The sequence below is a fragment of the Eleginops maclovinus genome, chromosome 4 (assembly GCF_036324505.1).
Source record: "Eleginops maclovinus isolate JMC-PN-2008 ecotype Puerto Natales chromosome 4, JC_Emac_rtc_rv5, whole genome shotgun sequence".
Lineage (NCBI taxonomy): Eukaryota > Metazoa > Chordata > Actinopteri > Perciformes > Eleginopidae > Eleginops > Eleginops maclovinus.
This window is the reverse complement of record NC_086352.1, coordinates 16,904,014-16,930,485: the sequence shown is the minus strand read 5'-3', so window position 1 is coordinate 16,930,485 and position 26,472 is coordinate 16,904,014. Positions and strand designations below refer to the sequence as shown.

General features: G+C 40.6%; 1 protein-coding gene and 1 pseudogene across 3 annotated transcripts in view; one reads left to right on the top strand and one right to left on the bottom strand.

Moving 5' to 3' along the window:
* The first annotated feature begins 7,023 nt into the window (after window positions 1–7,023).
* On the top strand, window positions 7,024–7,946 carry LOC134862875 (piggyBac transposable element-derived protein 4-like; annotated as a pseudogene).
* Window positions 7,947–10,926: 2,980 nt separating this feature from the next.
* Window positions 10,927–26,472, bottom strand: part of zfhx3b (zinc finger homeobox 3b) — a 133,347-nt gene continuing 117,801 nt past the window's right edge. For all 3 annotated transcript variants that reach the window (XM_063881164.1, XM_063881165.1, XM_063881166.1), the window contains 3 exons: window positions 24,032–24,155; window positions 18,043–23,670; window positions 10,927–17,619 (listed from right to left, as the gene is read on the bottom strand). In XM_063881164.1, coding sequence (XP_063737234.1) covers window positions 15,902–17,619; window positions 18,043–23,670; window positions 24,032–24,155 — 7,470 coding nt within the window. In that variant the 3' untranslated portion in view covers window positions 10,927–15,901. The remainder of the gene's footprint in view (window positions 17,620–18,042; window positions 23,671–24,031; window positions 24,156–26,472) is intronic.

Sequence of the window (26,472 nt, the reverse complement as noted above, 5' to 3'; positions counted from 1 at the left end):
GCTAAAGACTCTGTGTTTCCTGTTTGCAAATCTAATATTACTCTCGGCAGGTGTAAGAAGAACATGTACTAAGCAATAAGTTATTATTATTTAGTAGGCATTGGCTTTATAAAACAAACTATTATGTATAACCAAAACATTGTTCACTAAAGGGAAGTGCATACAGAAATAATAAAAACTTCTCATAGCAGATCACACCAGATGAAACTCATATATCACCAAACAAAAACTGACCAGTCAACATACAGCTCACTAACAGATGTGGCATCCTGCAGTTCCCATAAATCACTAAACCTACTGTAACTTTAACAAAATATATGCTTTACTTGTTTACTTTACTTCTGGTTTCTGAAGTAGCAGTTTATTTTGTGACTATTTTCTGTGCATGCAGCATACAGTTTTGATTTGTACCCCATTTGTTTTTTTCAATCTTCCACATCTTTCACAGTTTTTCTTAAATGCAAATATTCATTCACCTAGTTTTTATTTTGGTCCTTTTTTGTGTTGTCTGCCTCCAGAGAGCATATCCAACTTAATATTCAGTTTGAAAAAGCACAACTCCAAACAAAGGGCTTTTTTTTTTTTTCTTTCCTTAACACATATGCAGGCAAAGGGGAGACAGGGCCTTAACACCTGGAAGCAATAAAAGACCTACACATAGAGAAAAAATAAGGTAGGATTATTGTTCTGTGTGAAGAAGAGATTGTGTTCAGAGGAAAGACAGTGAGGCATAGGGCCACACTTTCACCTCAAACACTAGAAAAGCGGCCACCGATTAAAACTGAAATGAGGGGAGAAAGAACATCTGAAAATTAGGTGCCCTTTCATGCTGAGGCAACAAGAAGAAAACGTTATATATAATGGAATTAAAATAGCCTGGAATATTCCAAAACTCCTACAGTACTATTATTCAGTTACAACATAATTATCTTAACCAAGCTTAAAATGATACAAGCTGAGAGAAAACTGAATACAATTTTCCCAATTCTGATGAAACTCATTTGATGCATTTTCCAATCAGCCTGTAATTTCATCAGAGTTCACAGAAAATGAGAAGCACGGGATGTCATCTGATTAACTTCCTTTGAGACTGATATAGGCAAGCAGCACCTTACTAAAGAAATGAACAACATTTCTCTTTTATTTTTGTAGCACACAGTCCAATGAATCCTTACGTAAAAAATGTATTTCTAATTTTCATGTGAAATCCATACACCTATTTCCAATTGCAGGCCAACTAAAGATCAATGCACTGAGATGCACACAACATACAAGACAACAGTAAGGGTGCCTCTCCGTTAGGAGAAGGTTTATGACCTAACAATGCCCCTGCCCCCCCCCCCCCCCCCCCTCACAGTATGTTGGCCCATAACATCCAGCATAATCCAAATAATCCACACAAAAAACAATACAGAAACTGAGAAAAAAGAGTAGGTCCAAAACACTCTCTCCCTTTTCTTATCGCTCGCCCTCATGTTGACTGGAATGACATTAGATGCCAATGCTTGTTTGTGCTCTAATGACAAGTAAGAGGGGACTGCTGTCTCCATGGCAACAGCCAGGGCTCAATACATCATACCTTGTTACAGTAGTCAAGCGGGGACGTTTGTTCAAAAATTAATATATCAAGGGAAGGGGAGAGGGAAAGAGTGCATGGTGGGAACATTGCCCATTTGTTACATGAGTTTGGTAACTGTAGCATTTAAATGGTGGCCTTATTAATTCCAAGCTGCAGCAGTATAGGCAACAATTTAAAATGAATGTTCAGTGACCTTGGCTTGATACGGTCAGAGTAACATGTCTGTACGAGAAAGACTGTGGGAAGATTAAGCGGCAGACCAAAGGGTAGGGTATGTGTGCATTACTGTGAGCAAGTGTGTGTGTGTGTGTGTGTGTGTGTTGGGGTAGGGCTGGGCTCCAGGCAGTATGCTGCAGATTAATTGCTTATGATTCACAATTGTAGGAATTGTAGCACAACAGATACTCAGCCAGTCGACCACTGTCTTAAGCATTCAGACAGCTCAGACAGACTGAATCCTGTTACTGTGTAGGTTGTGTTGTTGGAACTTAACAGAATGCTTTGAAGAATGAGAGAAAAAAGGAAATGTGTTTCTCATTCACAAAATGTAAATGTATTCGTCAGAATGAGGATGGTAGGAAAAGGTTGATCTAGCTGAGGCATGTTACAGCTGTAAGGCAGAGTAAAAGGACACAAGGACATAGTTTGGGCCAGATGCATGACTCAAGCCTCCCCTAAAATGAATGCATTTTAATCCACTACTTTTAATATATATTCTGTTCAGAAGTCATGTAAAGTGAGAGCTCTGGAGAATTGAACTCAAATGAAATATCAGCAACTTAACGTGCAAATCGAAGGTTGATATTATTCCCCCAAAAATAAAACCTATTCATAACTTAAATTGGGCTTCTGAGATCCTAACCTGGCAAAAGAACGTGCATCCGTCAAAAATATTGTTTTGGTTATTACACACAATAATGGTTGAAACATATTCACACACTTTCATTTTCTTTTTAATTGAAGTTTCCAATTGGGGCAGGATTTTTTTTAAATGTTGTCTCCCATAAAATGATCTGGTCAACATAATGACTGCTTAAACAATATGCACATATGCAACCCAAAAACATATGAGCTTACAAGATAAACCATCCTTAATGACAGCCCTTTAAAAAGCCAGACAGAGTAAATCAAATATGAATCTGCTTTAATGCAATATTCTCATTTTCTTATGGATCAACTACCTTTGCATGCATGTTAATATGTCAGGCACAGTGTGATTGCCCTTTATTCATGTGGGAATAATTAGTAATTCACTCACTTGACAAAAAGGACCTTGTTAGATTTAATTATACGATAATCTCAGGAAGACAATAGTCAGTGATGATAAGAGAGCCACTCCTATTTGTATGTAATCAATGTTTAATATTTATCATTCAACAAGCTCTTATGGAAAGGCTTTAATGAGAACTTATCTTCACTTGAGTCCCTCTTCAGCTTTTTTTCAGCTCTCTGTCCAATTGACATTCTCTGACCTCCTGCAGAACACAGAAGTGGGGCTGACTGTTTCTCCCTCATGAGTCTTTGAAATAGGGTCTTTTTAAAGAGTTAAATTGTTGATGTTAAATTCAATGTTGGATTCTGCTAGCTGTCTGCTAATTAGATTTCCATCACAGGAGAACTTTGCAAGCCTGTCTGTTATAATTAGAAACACTTGTGTGGCCAGTCTGCCCAATCTTTCTTTTTAAACTCCTATACCATAAATTAGAAACATATAGATTTGGGTAAATCGTCAAAAATAGTAGTTCTGATTGGACAAAGCACTGTGTTTATGAATACACTCGAAACAACATGTCCACATTATTTAAGCAACACATTTATTTTGAGCCCATACTCTCATATTTATGAAAACAATGTAGTTTTTATGAAGGGAAAAGCAGCATATCCCCAATTTAAATAAAGATGCTGCAGCAACTGAAACAGCTCAACTCATATATTTTGTAGTAATTACTCTATTTTTTGTTGCATACACATATATTGTAAAGTATATTCAGTATAAGTTTGCAGTATATGGAGTGAGCAATTGGACTCTGACCCAGTCGGTTTCAACAGTGGTAGTGTGCCCTCCCTCTCACTGAGAGGAGCTCTCAGACTGACTGAGGAGTGTCTCAGGCATCCACAGCACACCTGGTCTCCATTATCTCTCCATTTCACAGGCTTGCACCCCCTAACAGGGCAGCCTGGGAATGGGCCTGGCTCTTTCATCTTCCCATCATTATAGCAGCTAGCCCAGGGTCAGGGCCCAGTCTGACAGGCATTCCAGCAGCAATGCAGTACAACTGATTTTGGTTAAGGTTTAAAAAAAAAATGCAAAACCTAAGTCAGAGAAATATTAATAAGAACAAGTCCTAAAACAATTATTATATTAAGATTTCTTTTTACAATCTCCCCAAAGCTATGTGAAATATGAGGCTGCACTTCAAAGGTGTGCCTCCCACTTCCTCAACAGCATCACTTCCCTCACCCTTAAACCCTTGCCTCCTTTGTGGCACATGTACTCACAACATTACACATAGATACACAGTTGTTCTACTGTTTGCTGACAAACACACAGGAAAGACTACAGAACAAGGGTTTACCTGTTTTGCTTTGTTTTCAAACGTTCAATACCACAGTAGTGTTCACAAGTGTGTAGTGATATCAAGCTGAGTGTTAGGTTTATTCTCTTGCTTTATCACTCTTAAATCTTGTCCGCAGAGGGACATTTGAAGACAGATCAAGGGGAAGCCAAATTCTTTCCCTTCTTTTTTAACTGTTAAAGGGATTTAACAGACCCCTTCAGACAATCTGTGAAACACATTTATGGAGAAAGGATACACCACCTGATGGTTCAGGTCTGACATGGTCCACCCATTATCATTTTGCATATGAGAGCAAAATGAGGTGTGATAATTGATCTCTCATGTACTCCAGCTCACTCTCTCACGGCACTATCAGCGCAACTTCGTTTAAAGCCTGAAAACACTCAAGCAGAGCTCACCCGAAGCCTTTTTAATGCATCATCACTTTGAGGTTACAGAAATGACACCATGAGAAGCACTTTGAAGTGAAGTAAAATTATCCCTTATTCCTACCCCACAAATGATTTATTAAGGGGGGAAAACAGGGGGGAAAGAGAAAAGGAAAAGGGCAGATGAAGGATAGAGAAGGACAAACACATTCCCAGCACATATTCTCTTCATTACGACTGAGAGGGGGGAGCCTATCATTCAATTACTGACTGCCGGCACAGGCTAATATTCCTGCCTGTCAGGGCCCATTCTGGCTCAGTTTTAGTCAGAGTCCTTCTGATGGACCTCATTTCCTGTTAAACAGAACCAGAAGGTGCTGTGAAAATGGCGACACCTGATCCTGTGTTCCAGGAGACGGGAATTGCTTTGGCAAGGCAGAGAGCCTGCCAAGACACCCTCAACACCTACACCAGCATGAATCCCACGTGGGTGGGAAGCCAGTGAGGTGGAGTCTAGGCAGAGGGGTTTATAGGCCACTCACTTAACCAGCACTGGTGTGGGCTAATACTGACAAGTATATTTTTTTCTGGGTATACAGTATAAATTGACGTGAAGATGAGTCAGCCCACTTTGATCATGAAACTTAAGGCTATATTTCAAAAGAAACTGAGTACTCCCTTTTAATTGTTTCATTCCTTTGATCCTCACTCACCCATCATTTTATCTGACAAATTAGATTGAATTAGTTTGACCTATCCTCAATGTAATTTGCCTTTGACATTGATATCGAAAGATACAATGTAGCCAGACAAAGAGGTATAGGTGGGGGTGGAAAACAGGGGGAAGAAGTAGGTATGTAATGTTGAAAGAAGCCTAATATGGCTTTCAGGCTTGTTGGTGAAATTCCTGTTCCTCACGGTCATTTATGTCATTTCAACAAACTGTCTGTCAGGGGTTAACCATTGACAGTGGCAGTGCAAGCTGCTCATTTGCAAAGCAGACCAGCTTAGCTCGGTTTTTCATTGGCTTAATGGCAAATGTATCCAGTATGTCCATATGCTGGTGACACACTTCAATGTGTCAATTCAATGCACTTCAGAACAGTTTACACTTATTCAATATGGTCCGGGGCTTCAATATGTTTAGCATTAGTCAAAACAGTTGGCTTTAAGTCTACATACTTTGGAGATTCCTCATCTAATTCTTCCTTACACTATGGTGCCAGCAGCCTCTTTAAGCAAGTTTTGCTGCTTACATTTTTGGCCATTTGTGAACAACATGGAACAGAACACATTGCCAGGGGTGACCCCTCTCTTTACTAAGAGGAAGGCAGGATGCTCTGACTGTAGCAGTGAGGAATTGGATGCTGGGATGCACCGACCCGTTTTTAGGTTTTAAATGCATAAAATAACCATATAAATTTGTTTATTGCATCAAGGCTTTATGACTTGTCAGGAACCTATATTTCAACAAAATAAAACTAAAAAAATTGTTTTCACTAAATTATAAAATGCTCTAGTTGAAATTAAGACCTTTGTGTTGTTAGGGTCGGTTTCGACCCAGTTATAAAAATAAGATTATAAAGCAATAATTAGAGCCAAAACTGAAATCACAAGTTCACTGTCAGCCAACACACTGACAGCCAGCTCCTCTCCCAATCATGTGAGCTTTAGGGGATTCTCATTTTGCCTTGTTTTCCAGTATACCTGCACAAAAACAAAACAAACAAAGACTGGCATGTCCAGACATGTGAGGCCAATTCAGTATAGAATTGGTGACTTGCAGAGTGCACATCTCCAATTTGTAGCATGCAAAAATGAGAAGAAGATTTTCAGTGAGCCAAGTTCTGGATAATATTTTTGGTGAAAATGAGGGAGAGGACACAGAGCAGCATAGTGATTCGGATGAGCAGGTTTCTGAGGAGGAAGACAATGTGGAGTATCATCCAGAAGACACAGACACATCTGATGAGTCTGATGAGGAGGTCACCGGTGCTGAAGCTGCTCCCGCTGAAAGATTCAAGTCCAAAAATGGTAAGATCTGTTACCTCCTGATGTACATGGCAGGGCAGCTGCTGCAAATGTCATCAAAATGACCCCTGGAATCACAAGGTTTGCTGTGATGAGAGTCAGCGACATCAAGACAAGTTTTGAGCTATTTATGCCATTGTCACTAAAAAGAGTCATCATTGCTATGACAAACCTTGAAGGAAAAAAAGTCCATGGCAGCATATGGAAAGACATTGATGAGGAATACCTGGATGCTTATATTGGTGTTCTTCTTCTTGCTGGAGTGTACAGATCCTGCAATGAGGCCACTGATAGTCTGTGGGACGCATCGACAGGCAGAAATATTTTCCGGGCAACAATGTCACTTCAGACCTTTCACATGATATCAAGAGTCCTCAGATTTGACAACAGAGATACCAGAGCAAGATCTGACAAGCTTGCCCCCATCAGGGATGTCTGGGAGAGATGGGTGCAGCTCCTTCCACTGATGTTCAACCCAGGGCCAGAGGTGACAGTGGATGAACGTCTTGTCCCTTTCCGAGGAAAATGCCCCTTCCGGCAATACATACCAGGGAAGTACGGCATAAAAATCTGGGCAGCCTGTGATGCGAAAACCAGCTATGCCTGGAATCTACACATTTACACAGGCAAAGCTGCGAGTGGCATCCCTGAGAAAAACCAAGGAAAACGTGTGGTCCTCGATATGAGTACTGGACTGCAGGGTCACAATGTCACTTGTGACAATTTTTTTACCAGCTATGACCTTGGACAAGAACTTCTCAGGAGGAAACTTACCATGGTGGGCACAGTGAAGAAAAATAAACCTGAGCTGCCTGCTGAAATCTTGCAGGTGAAGGACAGGACTGCACTCTCCACAAAGTTTGCTTTTACAGACAAAACCACTGTTGTCTCATATTGTCAAAAAAAAAAACGGAATGTGATACTTATGTCTACTCTTCACAAAGATGCAGCTGTGTCATCAAGAAGTGACATAAAGCCCACAATTATCCTCGACTATAACAAAAACAAAGGAGGAGTGGGCAACCTGGACAAGCTGACTGCCACCTACACTTGCCAGTGAATGACCAGGAGATGGCCAATGGTTGTGTTTTACAACATCCTTGATGTGTCTGCATGTAATGCATTTGTGTTGTGGACCCACATCCACCAAGGATGGAACTCAACCAAAAAAAACAAGCGGAGAATGTTTCTTGAGGAGCTGGGAAATTCCCTTGTCAAGCCACACATTGAGCGAAGGGAACGGGTGCCCCGAGACCCAGATGCTGCAACCTTGGTCAGACAGCTGCAGCACTCACCTAGAACTCCGTCCACGCCAGCATCCTCCTCAGACAGCCCTGCCTCAACATCATCCACAACAGCCACAACCACAACCCCACTCAGGCCACCTGACTCTAAAAGAAAGAGGTGTCAGGTCTGCCCAAGCAGTAAGGACAGAAAGACAAATGTATTGTGCTTCAACTGCAACAAATATCTCTGCAAAGAACACACTAAAAGTGTCACTTTTTGCCACACATGCATCTAAACACACACACACATACACATGCATGTTCTTGCACACAGAGACTTTTACTCTGATTTTGTTTTTTATTAGTGTTGGAACTAGTAATTGATTTCTATTGGTTTGATTTGCTTGATTGGTTGTTGTTTGTTTGACCTTGAAAATCTATATTTTGTTATATTTATGTTATATATATATATATATTTGTTCTGCTTTTCATTTTGTGTTTGTACTAAAGTTCTATTGCTGAACAAAGAGACTTTTTTGCCTTTTTCTTGAAGTAAATATATATGGGTCGAAACTGACCCGTAACACCATAGATGTTACTATAGTTAATAATATTAAAATGAAAAAATAAATAAAACAAATTTATTTAAGATTTATTTATCTAAATCCCCTCAGTAATAGTCAGGTGACATAACAACCTTTTATTTATTTATATGATTCTCTTGAGGTTCATTTTACATTTTCTTTTAATTGAAATCGAGGGGTATACTGTCAAAACAAAGGCCCAGGGGCCCACACCAAAAATATTAAAACCAATATTTTTATGGATAAGGAAGCCTAACAAGGTAACCAAGAGATGAGAAACAAATTGGAAGATAGATCATTGTTTTTAGTGTATTTTACAACTAAATTAAAACACGGGTCAAAACCGACCCGTTAACATAAGAGACGGTAACAGGGAAATAACACAAGACGAAGGTTAAGCCGAACAACAATTAGAGAACTATGTTTTTTCATTTAAGACAGGGCTAAAGATGACATTGCACAATCAAAGTGTTTGTAATCATGACGAAAATCCTCCATCATTTGTTCCCTGAAAAGATTGAAAGCTGATACTGAAGAGCTTTGGAAAGCCCATCTAGCCATTATCGCAACAAAGCAAGAACTTAGACCTCAGCATGGTAACACCACCCAGCTTGGGTCAGAGTGTACAAACAGAGTCTGTGATATTCTATCCAACAGAGCTTCGCTTGTCTTCTGGGCTACCAAAGAGAACCTTCTGTAGTATGTCAGGGGCTATTTGGGATATGTAAAAGGTTGGCCGGTTTAAAGAGACAAATGACTCTAGGAAGCTGTCAGCTCCACCTCGGACTGAAATGACTGAGTTAGTGAGGTGCATTGAGAATGATAATTAAATATGGGGCTAAAGATTGGCCTGATGGACCCAGTACCTTTAGGCTAGGGGAGAATTGGTTTGGGCGCTCAGATTGCCCAGGGCCTATGTTAGACTCATGCACTAACCCAATTTCACACTGTGTGACTGGGCCTGGCCTGTTTCAATGCAGTATTTGAGTGTGAGTGCCATCTGGTCCAGGCCTGTGAAGGAAATGGCCTTGCTTTTCACACTGATCGGATTAGGGTGTTTTTAATTCATTCGGGATGTGCCCTTGCGTGTTAATTGGCTCAACATGGCCAATGAATCTTGCCTGTTGCATGACACAGGATGGCCTTTTCCTTAAACTCTCTTTAGAGGTTTGCGGTTCCTCAGATTTGTATCCCCCTACAAAGCGCCATGCCTTAAAAACATCTTTGATAAATGTGTTCATCTATCAAACAAAATCAGTAAATAATTTATTACAAAAATGGATACTACTGTCACTAAATCTAAATGATGTGTGTGGCCTTACAAAAAGGTTATCATTTTGATCATTTAAAGTTTTTCTTTATTTAATGTAATTACACATTTATTTTAAAATGATCTTTTCTCTTTGATACAATAAGTGTGAAAGAAAGAGATAATGATGTCATTGTGTAATGATTGCTGCCTTAAGTGAACACAGACCATAATATGTATTACAGTTTGATAAAAGGCATATTCTAATGCATACAATCTATTGGAAGTCCTTGGAATGGTCTTTACTTGGTAAAATATCCAAAAGTATGGTTATTATAAGATCACAGTTTTAATGCAATTTTGAAAGAAATGATTCAAGAAGATCTGAAGTACTATTAATTATTATTATTCCTTACAATAACACTAATTCTAGATTCAATTTTTCCAAGCAAGATTGTCAGTACCTTTAATAACATATGTGGCACACTGCAACCCAAGGTGAGTGCCTTAATCCAACAAGCCGTCTAAATATAACACAGATAATACAAACAGATCTTCAGAGGTTGAAGGGAATTTGACAAGATCTCCTTAAGTATAAAATAAAACAGTGCAAAACCATTCTAATTTCAACAACTTGACGGCTCAAAATCTGGTACAAATTGACCATAATATGTCAGTGGGGGCTCACCGTTGTTGATGTAGATCCTCCTGTTATTGTATCTCAATGCCTGCTGAGAATAATATGTTGCTTAACAGGCAGAGGAGGACCTGTTTTAATTGGGAGCGGTCCAAACTACCAGGACCACTGCATTAGCCATTGGTTACTCCCCGGCTTATAGTTATGGGCAAAGAGGTGGAACCTCAGTTGCGCTTCGGCGGCCCAGGCTTACGCACCAGAGCAGACAGTTAACAGCTAGTAACCTTTGACGAGATCTACCCTAGGCAGCTAAAGACCTTAGATAGTTATAAAAAAGTTATGCACACTCAACAGATGACAAGCTATAGACCAAAATAGTTTTTCTGTACGAGGCTGTACAAATGTTTTCTGCTAATAATTGTGGATTTTAACATGGGGGTCTACACGGATTGACATGCTTTTGGAGCCAGTCTCAAGTTGCCAACAAGCTGCAGTTTTTGGCAGTTGGCTCTCAACAATGGAGGTTGCCATTAAGCATAACATTTACATGTCTTCTACGTTCTGAATATAATATGGTCATCATGTAAAACATACTTTTTCTCTGGGTTCTGCCAAGAAGTAGTTTGTTAACATCAAATCATAAAACACTCAAAGATGACTCACACCAATGCAATTTATGCTCATACTTTTTTAATGTATCACAATGAGCAAGAAACATACTTGATGAAATATTTTCAAAGGAGTATATTCAATTACCATCTACAATCAACTTAACTAGGACAACAAGGTTTTGTGACAAAAGTTTCTTTAAAAGTCTGAAGTTCCATGTGGTTGTATGTATGTTAGTTTCCATGTAATTTGGTACAGTTTGGAAATCTTCATCATATAATTACAGTAACAAAAAAGCTAACAAGACTACAGTATAGAAAAGACATCAAGAACAACATTTTTGGTTTAACTTGCTCTTTTTTGTACATTGCAAGGCTGTTTTTTTCTACCCTCGGATGGGCTGCCTGGAGCCACAGAGCCATGCTTATGAGGCTCAAAGGAGGAGTAATTTAAGGAAACAAAAAGAAAAACTAAAAGCATAAAAAAACATTGTGGCACCAGAAGTCACAAAAGGAACAAAGAGCTCCAAGTAACAGTTCATCTTTGAAGTTGGAGCAAATGGTTGTTTGGTTGTTAGTTTGGTTGTTAATTTTGGTTAATACGCTTTTTTAGTGTAACTGCCTCGTTAAGAATGACAGCTTTGAGAGCCCGTCCCCTCTCTCTGTTATTATTTTCTCTTTTTAGATGATGTAATCAACAGAGAGAGGGGTGAGCCGCCATTTGACTGGAGAGCTTAACTTGTCAACCAGAGACAAGCACAAGGAAATGAAACGGGTAGCAACATGAACTGGGAGAAATGAAGCAAGCGTGTCTGTCCATCCTGTCCTGAAATTTGGAAAATGTCCATCAAAGAGCAGAAGCAGAGGCAGAGCTGGAGAAAGAAAGAGACAGACAGAAAGGAAAAGAGGCAGCTGGAGCCACTAAAGTTCAGTTTCATCTAAGGACTTTCCTCTCTGTGTCACACATGTCCATTGGTTCCAGAGTCCATTTCCATTACAGAATTGTCAGTTATCAAATAAGGAGGTGGTTTTAAAGCTGTTTTGAGCCGGCCTTTGGCTCCCATGCCCAGTTTTGGTGTGCCCGCAGCCTCTCATGTCCTCCTAAGAAGATCTCCAAAGCTTCCCAAAGTCCTTTTTCTCTCTCTTTTCAGTCCTTCTTCTCAAAAACAAAAAAAGTTGATGTCTTGTTTTAAATATATCTATATCTGTATACAGGTACACGTTCGTTTTCACAGTGGGCAAAAGATGACCTCTACAGCAAAACCTTGTCTTTATCTCTCTCTTTGTAAATGTCCATTAAAATCAAGTATCCCAATGTTAAGTCAGTGGATCCAATTATCCACAATATGATTTGTGCCACAATAAAATATACACTTGTCTGGGGCACAACATGTAACTTGTTTTCTTTTCATTTCAACTGCATAAAGCTTTGGCCACATTCATAAAATCAATCAAAGTAAAAACTGCTCAGTGCTTCGGTATTGTTTCTGATCATTTTCTTTAAAATTGGATTTTCTAAATTTGTGTTATTCATAATCCAGCTTTTGTGGTTCAGTTTGTTTTGGTGTGTAACATATAAAAACAATAAAAGGCAAACAAGAAAAAAATTGAATTGATGCTGGCTCTTATGAAACACACACACACACACACACACACACACACACACACACACACACACACACACACACACACACACACACACACACACACACACACACACACACACACACACACACACACACACACACACACACACACACACACACACACACACACACACACACACACACACACACACACAGTCCATGCTGGCTGAATCTTATGTAGAGACCTCAACTTTGTCTTCCACAAAAGAGCCCAAAAAATTACACTTTGGAAATAAGAGAGCAAACAGTATCAGGTAGACAATGAATATAAAGAACATTTCACACCATAAAGTGGCCAGGTCATATTTTTTGTTTCGTAATTTCAGCAATTCAAATTAAAGCTAGTGTTAATTTATGATAAAAAGTAATATACATTAACTAAATAAAATACAAATAATTATAAGAAAATAACAACACGTCTGACATTGTCTGAAAATGAAAAGAAGAGAACATTTAAGAAAACTGTACAACTTAAGATTTCAGAAACAACATGTGAAGAGTAATTCAAGGGAATTGGACTTCTAAAAAGGTAACAAGCTTGCAGACCAAATCTCATGACTTCCAACAGCATGCTGTGGTATTAACACCGAATCACATTGTTCTGCAACACGAAGCACTTCAAACAATAGTGGCCAAAAAGTAGTTTCACAAATTTAAATAGGTTTTGGTTTTGGTTTTAAAAATAAAACTATTAGTTCATTGAATCATCAGTGAGAGGGTGGGGGTAACTATGCACTTCTATGTTCTTTGTAATAAAATGAAGTGGTTGACTTCTTTGGACATGAAAGCATCCTTGCTATTTGAAATCAAGGGACATCTTCAAAAAACCTCCTCCTTTTTCCAGAAATAATGCTTTGGAATGAAGATGTCCCTTAAAGACCTGTAATCTGTGCATGGAAGTGGCACCCTGCAGACACGTGGGACAAGTCACTGGTGGATTTCCCAGGAAGGGGTCAACTCATCAAAAAAGCCATCATTTCCCTCTGAGACTAGTTGTATGTTGACTGGCATAAATGTTACTAAACCTATGAGACGCATCAGTACCAGATGTATTATATACATTTTTTGGTAACCACTATTACTTGCTTAACAAATGAGCAACAACCTTGACTGGATGGAGGGATTTTCAGCAATGTTCCATGCCAGCACAAAATGACATATGGAGGTCACGTTATTCAGCAACCAATGAAGCAAAAATGTACACAACAGTTTACAGTCACTTAAAAAAAAAAAGAGAAAAAAATCGATTGTGACAATTAAAAGCAATTAAATGAAATAGGATCAGTCCTTGCTTAACAAAAATCCACTGTGATATTTGGAATGCACTGTCTTTACAAACATTATAGATCATTGGCTTTAAACATTGGTCTGTTCAAAAAAAAAAAAATCGGCAAAATGTCCTTTGGAACATATATTCACAGTCTTCAAAGTTCCGTTTTTGCAACAAGAAAAAAAAGGTGTTGCAGAGGCAAGAAATTGGTTTATTGTTGGTTTTAGTTAAAGCTTAGCCAAAAGCAAAATGAGCATGCATCTAGGTATTTTTTTTCCTTTCAAAATTCTACATTAGCAGCAAAACGTATGTCCTTGAAGACCAGACCTTATAAATGTTTTCTTTAAAAAATGGACACTTGAATGTGACAAAAAAGTAAAACAAAGATTAATAACCTCTATCTTACAAACTGCAATGGCTCTGTAACGGTGCTACTCCACAATGCAAGGACAAGGGCCCTTTTTGGTTTTTGGTATTTACGTAAAAAAGCCACCTGTTTGCTTGCAAAGAAGCAGAAACGGCAACTCTGATACGTACTCCTTTGTCTTTTAAAACTTTGTTTTCTTTCCTCTAAAAACAGCAACAAATTCTCAAGTATAAAGAAGCCTCTTTTCTCATATGTATGCACCAATGGTGAAAAGTGTTTAGTCTTTGGATTTTCTTTTTGTCTTAAAGCGTGAGAATTATTATTAGTATTCTTTTTCATTTTCATTTATGACAACAAACATGTCAAAATGAAAATAAAGACTGTAGCCACACTACATGAAGAACAAAAGACCTGTTTTGTAGTGTACATATCTACAAACACAGGAGAGCAGAGAAAAATAAGTGCGAAGATAGGAACAAGTAGAGTGAGAAATAGGAGTCAGACAGTGATAAGTGCACAAAGGTAACACAAAAATTAAATAAAATAAAACGTTCAATATTTCCCCCAGGATCTTTTTAGTTTTGGTTAGCGCAATACCAACCAAAGCATAACATTTAAATAATTCTTAAGGAGGATCCTGCCTTGTCAGGAGGGGCATTTGGGTGAATGTTTCTCAAGAAGTTGAGAATAAGACAGAAACAAAATGCGATAAATTACCTGTCCATAATCTAGTCTATCGGAATGACCAAGACAACATCAAATGAAGCGTCTTAAAGTTGGACAATACAAAAGCTAAATGTACACAAAGTTTTTTCAACCTACCATACTGTTTAAATTCATTTCCAATGCAACAATCTACTTAACACCAAAAATGTTCATATCTATCATAAATACAGAAGGTTGTTTTTTTTAATCAAAACTCTTTTTAACGCCCGTTATTGTCTGCAATGCTCTCCTTGTCTGGGTATAATGGATTTAAAAGGATTTCCAATGTTAAAACCAGCAAATCATTTACCCTTTTTGAATGCCCAGATACAATGCCGTGTTAACAATTTCACTCAACTTAACATTTTATGTTATTAAATCAACATATGAAAGAAACAATGCTTATCTCCTGTTGGAAACAAAAGGTGTAACGTGAATTTCTGTAACAGAAAAAACCTCTGTGAGCTGTTGACCTGAGAATAAAATAGACATTACATTATTCTTTTACTTTTGCAAGCCATTGGTATCTGAATGCTTAAATAGCAAGAAAACTGATAGACTATTCTCCCATACAGTACATACTGGCTTTTTGTGACTGTGCTATTAAGTAGAAATTATTACAAAAACAAAGGGACAGCTTGTTGACTTGTATTTCTTCAAATGGGTTCTTGGGCCATTTGTCAACTTTGAGGCAGTCCATTGCCATACAGTACAGCATCCCTCTATCATTACCCAAAACATAACTGCAGCAATCTTTTCTATTCTCATATATTAGTATGCATGTATTTCAGTTGAGAAAAACAAACAAACAAACAAACAAACAAACAAACAAAAGGAAAACCAGCATGTTGATATGGGAAAACAATCCACTAACATTAAAATTTTTGGTTACAAGCTTTGGAATTGCAGTTAGTCTTTACACATCTTTTTCTGAAATTGGTTTGTATACGTTTAATGTATTTTTAACATTGCTGCTTTTTATGTTTTTTCCATTTGTGATTTTTTTTTTCTTTTTAAGTGTTTTTTAAATATTGTCCATCATTGAAAGCTCTTTACAATCTGATGGAGTCTGTTCCTACACTAGCAAGATTACTACTACAACTACTACTGTCTTTGACAAAGCCAGGCTGCTGCGGCTCCTCCGCCGTCCTGCCAAGCCTGTCCACTGACTTCTGACTACTGTCAGAGTCAGACTCGTCGGTAAAGACGTCTGTTGGTATCGAGGTCTGAACTCCTGAGGTGCTCAATGAACTTGAGGTAACCGTTGAAGGTGAGGACATTGGAGGAAAAGAGGAGGAAGAAGAGGAGGGACTGGCATTGGGCTTCCCAGCTAAAGCTCTGGAGAAAGGGGCCTGGGGCCATGGTTTGCCGGCAGCTGTGGTGTTGAGAGGGGTAGTAGAGGAGGAGCAGAGGGAAGAGGAGACAGCAGAGGATGGCATGGTGGCTGATGTTGTTGGCGGGGGAGGGGGGCTGCTGATGGGATGAGTGGCAGACTGCGAGGTAGATGCGGTGTTAGGATTGGGGAAGCAGGCTGAAGAGTGAGGTAATAAACTAGTAGCGTGCTCTTTGGCATTTCTGGCTGATCGCTTGATTGTTCTGTGTTTGTGCAATGCCGATTCCAGGTGTTGACTGAGTGCTTTCTCCCCATCCAACGTAGTGTCACATGCCAGACAGTCATAGAGACTTCCAGCCCCTGCACCTACGCCACCAGGGACACGCAGCAACATCTCTTGCAGGTTTGCCACAGACTGACCGAAAAAACAGTTAGATTTAACATGGGTAATAGCCTCTTCTTCTTTTGTGAAAACTGCTTGACATTTGCGACATGCCAGTTTACACTGCACCTTCGGGACGATAAACTTGTCCACAGCTTTGCCATCCATCTCTTTCTGCTGAGAGGGTACTTTTTTATGAGAGGAGGAGGAGGAATTGGGGGGTTCACTATTGGGCTTGCCCTTTTGCTCCTCGGTTTTCACTTGATCTTTGGCAGATTCTTTGCGATCCCCCAAGGGTTGAGGGGGGACCGGAGTTTGGCTAGCCTTGGGTTGCTGGATCTGCTGAAGCTGCCTCTGCTGCTGCTGTAGTGCGTCCTGCAAGCTCTGCTGATATTGCTGGTAATGCTGCAGCAGGGACCCCGGAGACAGGCCCATCAGTGCTTGTGACAATGCTGGGTTGTAAGGGAAGAGACTTTCCATTCCATACATCGGTTGCAGGTAACCTCCTTGGAGAGCCCCAGGGATCTGTGGGCTGTAATACGGGGAGAAGCCAGGCATGAAGTAGGGAAGGAATTGGTTTGTGAGGAGAGCTGTGGGGTCAGATGCCAAAGCAGCCTGCAGGGCCTGAAGCTGGGCAGGATCTACTACATACTCCATACCAGGTGTGGGCATAGAGGTGGCAGGTACAGCTGTGTCTGGTTTCTCCTTCTTGGCACTGGCAGCAGAAGTGGAAGGGGCAGGGGTACTTCCAGTTGACGATGGGGTTGAGGACTTTTCTGTCTTTTCCTTGGACTTCTCCTTCTCCCTTATCCCCTCAACATCACGTTCTTTAGAGGGTTCAGGCCGGGAGCCAGACGGGGTGGTTGAGGAAGTGGAGTTGGATGTGACGGTTGAGCTTGAGTGGGAAGCAGATGTGCTGGTCTGGGCTGAGCTCGATGCGGCAAGAGATGATGAGGAGGGAGGCTTGTTGGGTAATCCAGACGTGGGGAGGCTAGGCGAGGGAACACTGGCACCAGGCATGTTCAGGAGGTTTGAAGGTTTTGGAGGAGTTAAAGCTGGAAAATGTTCAAACACAGACAAACATGCAATAATTAATAGGTGTATTTCCTTGATAAGTATGGCATTCTAAAATGTTAACACAACAATTAAATGAATTAAACTCAATCTGATAGAATCATTTGTTCACAGTTTGTGGCTGGTGTGGGTCTTACTGTTAAGTGTTGACATGTCAGCAATAGTGAAAGGAAATATTATGTTACACATTCTACAGTACTGTATGTATGCAGTATAAATGACTACATGTCACAGACTGATAAGAAGTTGATATGGGAAGAATATAGATAGTGTGTTGTTTTGTATGGCAATCATTGCGTTTTACATTGTAACACATTATGTGATGACTTTAGTTGGTTAAAAAACACATCTGCACCTCAAATGTTTTGCTTTTACTCAAAGAACTAATCCAAATCATGACATACCTGAATTAGATGAGTTAAAGCTGGAAAGAGAGGGGCTGCCAACCCCTGGCAAAAGAACTGGTGGTATGCCTTGCAGATTAGGATATGATGACTGAAGATTCAGAGCCTGCATTGCAGGGTTATCAAACAAACCCTGCTGCTGCATGGCCTGCTGCTGCGCTAGTCCTAAAACTTCATTGGCCTTCTTAATGCGGTCCATTTCTTGCTGGGCCATAAGTTGGCGGACGGTGGCGGGGTCAAAGTATTCTTTTTCCTTATCGATTTGACTGCCAATGGTATCCTTCACCTTAGAGATGTGTTGCTGGGAGAAAATGTGATCACGAATAGAGAGGCGAGCAGTGTACTTTACACCACACAAAGTGCACTCCGTCCTCGGCCCCTCATAGGATGTGTGATTAATTCCAAAGTGCTTGGCCATGTTGAGTTTTGCTTTTTTCTCCTTGGCACGAGCATTTTGAAACCACACCTGAACGACTCTCTTTGGAAGTCCAATATCATTGCCAAGTACCTCACACTCCAGCATAGTTGGAGTCCTGTAGTCGTTAAAACAGGATTTCAACAATTTTAGCTGAAGGTTAGTCATCTGCGTCCGGAAGCGCTTTTGGCCAGGTCGATCTCCACTGTCGATGCTCCTGGTCCCTGAGGCTCCAGGACTTGGTGAACAGGGGTCAGCCAGGCTGGACGTCTCACTGTGATCAATAATATGTTCATCATAGTCCTTAGTATAATAGCTTGTTGCAGGGCTTACTAGCCCTGAAGACATCTGGTCATCAGTTTCAAGGATGGCTGCTGTGCCACCAGACTTAGACAGGTAATCACCACTATGCTGGCTGTGCTTTGCATCAGCACTGTCATTATCAGCATTGGCCTCATCGCCTGTGGTTGTGTCAGTGATTGCTGTATTCACAGAAGAGCAGTCATCATTATCCAGTTTGTTTGGATCATAGCTGAGGTTCACAGAAGACATGGTTGCAGTCTCAAAATCTTCCATTCCCTCAACTTTAATGGATGAAGGGCTCAGTAGAGCCCTTGGAGACAAATCCATGATTTTGTTTACTGGTGACATAGAGGAGCTATGTCCATCACTGTGTGCTGGGGCCAGTTGGGAGTAGCTTGATGTCTCTAGACCATCTATTTTTATTTGCACACCATCATGATCAGGAAACATACCAGCTAAAGCTAAATTATATCCAGCACGTTTGGCTTCATGCCAGTGACGAGAGCGAATGTGTGCCTCTAGGGCAGTTTTTGCTTTAAAAAGTGCTCGACAAAAAGGGCACCTACGATGAGCTTGAGCTGGCCCTACTGCCCTAAACTGCCCTTTTCTTTCTCTAGCCCTGGTATTTTGGAACCAAACTTGCACTACTCTCTTTTTCAATCCCACCTCATGTGCAATGTGGTCAAGCATTTTACGCGTAGGATTTGAGTCTAATAAGTACTTCTGATAAAGGATCTCTAGCTGCTCAGGTGTGATGGTGGTTCTGAGCCTCTTGTCTCTCTGTGGTTCTTCTCCACTATTTGTGCTGTCGTTCTCTCCTGGGCTAGTGCCAGCTTTTTCCTCCAACTTCCTCTTCAGAGAATTCATGGTGGAGGTGGGGGTGGACGGAGAGGTGGCAGAGCTGCTGGGAATCTGTGGCATTGCTCCAGAGAGTAGCTGACTTGCCAGGAGAGGATTGCTGGGGTCAAATAGCATGAAAGACATATCTATTGGACGGTCAAGGAATTGAGGGTGGATGAATTGATTTTGCACAGAAAGGAAGTGTAATTGCTGGTGTTCTTGCCAGTGCTCAAAGGAGGGGAAGCCAATCTTGCACTGATCACACTGGTACGGGATCATCTGTTGTGCCAGTTGTTGTGTGGCAGAGGTCAGATGTGCATTGAGGCTCATATGCTGGCTTTGCAATGAGGCCTGGTTTGTCTGCGAGGCAGAGGGACCACACTGCTGCTGTTGTTGAGAGAAAGAGGACGATGAATGCTTGGTGGGCTTTGAACTAGTTTGAATCTTCTCTTCTCTCTGAGATCTATGGTGTTGTGCCTCTGATTGAGGTTGATGCACAACCTCCTGCTTAATAGAAGTTTGGTTTTCCCGTGGATCAGCAGAAATGTCTGGTAACTGCTTGGGCTTCTCATCAAAGAGGCTAGAGGTGGATGCTGGTAATGCCTCCTCTTTCTCAGTGGATGGGAGCTGTGAGAATGCTGAAGTGGAGGGTGGAAGTGGGCAGAGACTTGAAGAGGAGGGCATTGGGGTGTGACAGGAAGACCCAGAGGGAGTATAACAGTCATTGGAATAATCCAGTGAATCTTCATTTTGGCTGTCATATTGACCCTCATCATCTTCATCTTTGTAACACAGCTTCTTTTGGTGTTTTATCAGATCAAATATACGCTGGAAAACCAAACTGCATTTCTTGCACTGGTAGTTCAGATTTGATGTCCGTATATACCGATCATTTGACAATTCTCTTCTTTCTCCCTCTTTTGCCCCCTCACCTTGGTTTTCATAATTTTTCCTTGCCTTCTGGCGAGCATTTTGGAACCACACAACAATCACACGAGTGGGGAGACTCAAAAGGTTGGAAAGTTGTTCGAATTCATCATCTTTGGGATACGCATTGGCATCAAAGAAGTCTTGTAGCACTCTTAGCTGGTAGTCAGTAAACCTAGTCCTGGAGGATCTCTTGCTTCCATAATATTCTTGTTTCAAAGGTTCAGGGGAAGGAGGTTTAGAGTCAATTTTGGTTTCTTCTAATGTTGTTGTTGGTGGATTATTGAAATTGTATGGCGAGTCTTTGTTACGCTGTCGTTCTTTAAAAAGGGTGTTCCTGAACCAGTGCTTTATGACTTTTTGTGGAAGCCCTGACTTGTCTGCCATCTCTTTAATCTGTTCCTCATTTGGCGAATTGTTGATATCAAAGTATTGTCGCAGGACCCTAAGCTGGTCATCTGTAATGCGTGTCCGCGGCCTCTTGTTCTGCTGCTGCTGCAGCATGGCTGGTGTAAGCTGCTGTTGATAGAGCTGGGCCAGGTCTGATGCCAGGCTTGGCTCGACAGATTGTAGCTGTGGAGGCAATGACTGGAGAGACATGGACTGCATCATAAGTGGTGAGAAGAGTGGCAAATCCATTGGCATGGGAATTTGTGCCATTTGAACTTGCGGCTGCGGGTTAGATACAGTTGGAGGTGTAAGTGAGGCAGCAGAGACAGGAATATTTGGTGTTGGAGCTCTTTGGGGGGGAGGAGGTGGAGGAGGAGGAGGCTGTGGAGGAGCCGGAGCAGCCTCTGGTGTAGGGGGTCTCAGTGGATAGAGTTTATCATATTGTTCTCTGTACTCCTTAGCAAATCTCTCCAGGGATCGAAAGGGAAAGAAAGCCTGGTGGATATGCTCCTGGTGACTCTTCAGAATCAGAATGTTTGAAAACAGCTTGCCACAGGCTTCACATTCCAGTTTCTCTAATCCCTCAATGGGGTCCACCACTCTTGTTATCCCACCTGGACCACTTGATCCTGTAGGTCCAGCTGTCTTTTTCTGAGCTTTCTGTTTATTTTCATTGTACTGAATAACTAACTCAAAACCAAAATTTTCCAGCAGAGCTTTGGTAGCATTTCCACGAGCATCTGAAGCAATCCTTGGAGGAGGCAAGCCAGTATCATGGTTCATGTTTAAAGCAATATGTTGCATGTCCTTCTTCTCTCTTGACTTACTGTCTGTAGAATCTTTGTTAACATATTCTTCATTTTTTTCATTTGTGGCCCTTTCTCTTTGTAGTTCTCTTTCTCTCTCATTCTGTAAGTTGGAAAGTCTCTGCTTTTTTTCAGCCTGATGGAGCAGAGCTGCACTCTGTTGCAACAAAGCCATCTGCCCCTGAGCCTGCTGCTGTTGTTGTTGCTGCTGTTGTTGCTGCTGCTGCTGTTGTTGATGTTGCTGCTGCATGTGGTGATGCATCAATTGCTGCTGCAAGCAACTTTGCTGGGCCTGCTGGGCCGAGTTTTTTAGATCTTCCAGCAAGGAGGAGGTGGAGGAACCTGCTAGACCAAGCGCTGCGTTACTGAGGCTGATCTCTGGGTTCAGCTGAAATTCTGCACCAGGGATGTAGAAAGGGAATAGCAACTGCTGCTGTTGCAGGGGGAGAAGTGCTTCAGCTGTCATTGGGAAGTGCTGCAGAAGTGCTGGGTTGAATAGCTGTGATTGTAAAATAGCAGCCTGCTGCTGGAGCTCTTGTTGAAGCTGGGCTTGAGCTTGGGCTTGAGCCTGGGCCAATTGCTGTTGTTGCTGAAGCTGTTGTTGTTGCTGTTGTTGCTGTTGCTGTTGTTGTTGCTGTTGCTGTTGCTGTTGTTGTTGCTGTTGCTGTTGTTGCTGTTGTTGCTGTTGTTGCTGTTGCTGCTGTTGCTGCTGTTGCTGCTGCTGTTGCTGCCCCCTAGCAGAAAGCATGTCAGAAAACTTTGACTTTTTTACTTCATGGTTCTCCGATGTTGAGGAATGGCAGCTCGCTGAAGAATTCCCCATGCTCTCATTGATATGACCCTGGATAATATTGTTTAATCCAAGCATACTGTGAGCTATTTGAGATGCAGCAGAACTGTGATTGGTAGAGCTAGTAGTTGAGTTACTAGCTGGGCTTGGACTAGATGTTGAAGTGCTGATGCTGGACCCCCCGCCGCCTAAACTAGTAGCACTTGCAGAGCTAGGAATCCCCCCTGCTGCTTCAAGTTTGGCTGCCCTAGCTTTGGTCTGGTGTAGAACAGAGCGCATGTGGATCTCCAGAGTGGAACTCTGGCTATACGCCACATTACAAGTGCTGCACTTGAATGGCTTGTTGTCAGGGCTGCTGGTGGGCTCCGGCTGTCCAGTAGTGGACTCCTGAAGAGCCCTTTTCACCTTGTGAAGGTGGGAGACAGAGTTATAGTGAACCAGAAGAATGTTCTTCTGTGTAAAAGACTCTTTGCATACAGTGCACTTGAAAGGACGAGATGGATCCAAGAACTTCTCCATGGTGAAGTTGGGGCCCTTTCTGAATGGCAATGCACGTTTAGGTTCAGATCCAGAATCTTCCAGCAGTGAACCAGAATCACTGCCTGTTGGGCTTTGTTTATCTTCTTGGTCACTTTCATCTCCCTCTTTGTCATCTTCTCCAAGACTTCCATGCTCCTCACCAAGGGATGGGTCACCCATTACCATAATGTCACCATTCATCAATAAGCCCCCATAAAGCTGCTGGATATCAGCTTCACTCAGCTCCAGATGGCTAGTCTCTAGATGTTTCTTCAAGGCCTGGAGTGTTCTGAAGCTTCGCTGGCAGAGACAGCACATGGTGGCTGCCCTGATCACATGGTACTGTGAATGGAGCTGTAGTTTCTCCACAGTCTTGAAGGCCAGGCTGCATTGGTTACAGCGATACTTGTAGACATGGCGTTCTGAAACAGGCAACTGGGGCCTTTTGTTGTGAACCTCATTGAAGTGCATCTGGAGGGAGTTGGAGGATTTAAACACTTGATTACAGCCTTTCTTCCAGCACAGAAATCCTGTGGCATCATCCCTCTCTGACTGCTGATCTTCCAGAGGTGACTTTTGAGATTCAGCTGTTTCTGTTGGGAGTGACATCCCCTTCTCTGGATCAGCTTCTGATGCATCTGTGAATAATAAACAATCAAAAAAAGAGAGCTTTCCATTAGATGACTGCATTTACAAAGTAAATATTATCACAAAAAACCAGAGTTATGATTATTTATTTTTAGTTTATAACAAAGACTGACCTAATATTGCACCTGCATACACAGTGATTAAGTAAAACATTTAGTTCAATTTTGTGTTATTTTACACCCAGTCAGGATAATCCATTATAATATGTTCAATACAGAACATGTAGGTTATCACTGTTGTTGATTTATGTTTGTAGAAAAAACATAAATCCCACATAAATTTAGCAGTTTATTGGAAAAAGTGATTCATTTTCAAGTAACCTGCACATTTCTAACAGAGTCATATACTAACCAGTTTGCTTCTTTATATCTTCAGAGTTAGAGTTGGCTGTAGCATGAGGGGTGCTTTGGGACTCTCTCTCTGGACTTGGTACAGGTATGAACATGCTGGCTGGCAGTACTTCAGATGCTGTTACCTGGAAAAACAAAACACAAAGGAATTAAAATGTGAAAGTTCTTGGGAGGTTATGATATAATAGAATATGTTAGTTTAAAAGACTAAAGGAAATCAACTAAAACACAAGAAGAAACACAAAGCAGTTTAAAGTTAGATGGAATAAAAGTTGATATATTATCATTTCACATTGAACTGAGGACCATTGACATTAACCATAAAATCAAGAAATCAAGATTTAAAGCTGATATCCTTGCTCATTTGTATCTTATTTACCAATGTATCACTCATAGAGCAGACATGTACTGATGCATACACGCATTAAAAACAAAATAATATTTAGAAAAAATTCTATATTCTTTCACAGATTAGTTTCACAGTCCTGTGGCTTTGCATGTGACTACTTAAATTATGCTGCTGCCAATTAGGATCATGGACATCATGTCATACAGAGTGTCAGCCAGCTTAAACCTCACACCAAATGCTTCTACTTAAGAAATACAGTGTGCTGAAAATAAGTATAAAACACACATTATAAGAAGAATTGCTCAATTAGACACTGTGCTTCTTAATACATTGGTTAAATCACAGGAAAACAATGTTTGCTGATAAGAAGTTACGCTTGTTAAACTTGGGAAAAGTTTTTTCTTTACTTTACTAAATCAAATATTTCAAGGACGAATAGGTATTGATTAAGAAAGTACAGGGAGGAAGTATGGTTCTCTCCGCTCTCAAAAGGTTGGAGTCAATCATGTGTGAACGACAACAACCTCTGTTTATTTCTGCTGCTCTCCTCCAAATGTCTTCCTATTTCTCCCTCTGATAACCTTTTTTCATCCCCAAAACTTGAGAATTCATCAGAATCAATAATTAACAGTACCCTATACAACAATAATAATGTGCTGAAAGTGGGTGAGGTCAGAGTATGAGGATTGTCTTTTCCCACCTCCATCGACTTCACAAACATTCAGCTTCACTCACTTCAATGTAATGTTGAATTATATTATCGCACCATATCTCTTCACATACTACTGTTAGCCTAAAATCCCATATATTGTCCTTTTAAGTCATAGTTATAAAATATCTCTTGAATTGCTGAGACAAACGAGTAAAAAATGAAAGAACGCATACTGGAGAAGTTAGTATTACAATTTAAGAAAGTTCAGTTTTTGATCTGTATAGTTGATGGTTTGTTAATTTGTTAAACTCTAATAGCACAGTGAACACACAGCTGAATGTACTGCAGCATGTCCTATAGTCTACAGGGCAAATCCAAATCAAGCAGATTCATATGCAAACAATAGGATTTGCAAGGTTAAGTATGACAGTTTCCATCACAAAGTGTCCACTGTGTTTTGTTACTGAGGTCACAAATTGACTTGAAAACATCCAGCAATTTCCTTCTTTGTTTTTGATACCTTTCTATCTTCTCAAAATGAAAAGTGGAAAATTAATACAACCAGCATTGAAAGTCACAAAACAAAAAAAAGCAAGGATTTACATTACAAAGTGGACTGTTTCTAGACAACTGCTTCATTAGGCGATTAGTGTAAGAAGAAGAGTATCCCAAGGTCACTTTTAATTTGGACAGCCTAATTGGCAAACATAGTTCAAAATGGCTATCATCCAGCAAGACTCCGAATTAATGAAGCACAATTATTTTCATTACCCCTATCTTGCACAGACAGAAAATGAGACAGAGTGAGAGAGGGAGGACTGGGGGAGTGTGGATATTATATATAAACTGTTATGTATATATACTGTATCTGAGACAGAGCTCGAGACACATGGGGTGAAAAGGAAACGAGGGAGTGCAAAGACAGTTGGAGAATGAATGCATCATTATGCATGCTTGGCAAGAAATAAAAGTCACCTATTTCAGAATTAATTGACTCCTCTCCTTAGACATGTGAATAGGATAAAGCACCTTAACATCTGCATTCACCAGTTATAAAAGGGTGCTAGCTTTAATGTGTGTTATATTACCTCTGTTCTATCACTGTCCTCGTGTAGTGGCTCAGTACATTACTACCACTATAAAATAGATAAATATTGCCGTCTACCATACAAACGTGTTTGCCATTTACTTTCTAGATGAAGGCAGCAGACAGTAATGTTTCAGTCAGAGATTGTCCACTATGCTATTAAGGTTTACAGGACAGAACAGAATAAAGATTTGCTAAGTGATTTACAAGAAAACTGTATTAATATTACACATTTTATTTCCCTTTGATTAAAAATTGCTCCCAGTGCATTGTAGCTGTTACATCTAGTTTCAGGAATTAAATGTCCAATACCACATGATTCAAGATACACACACTACCAATTTTGACTCTTAT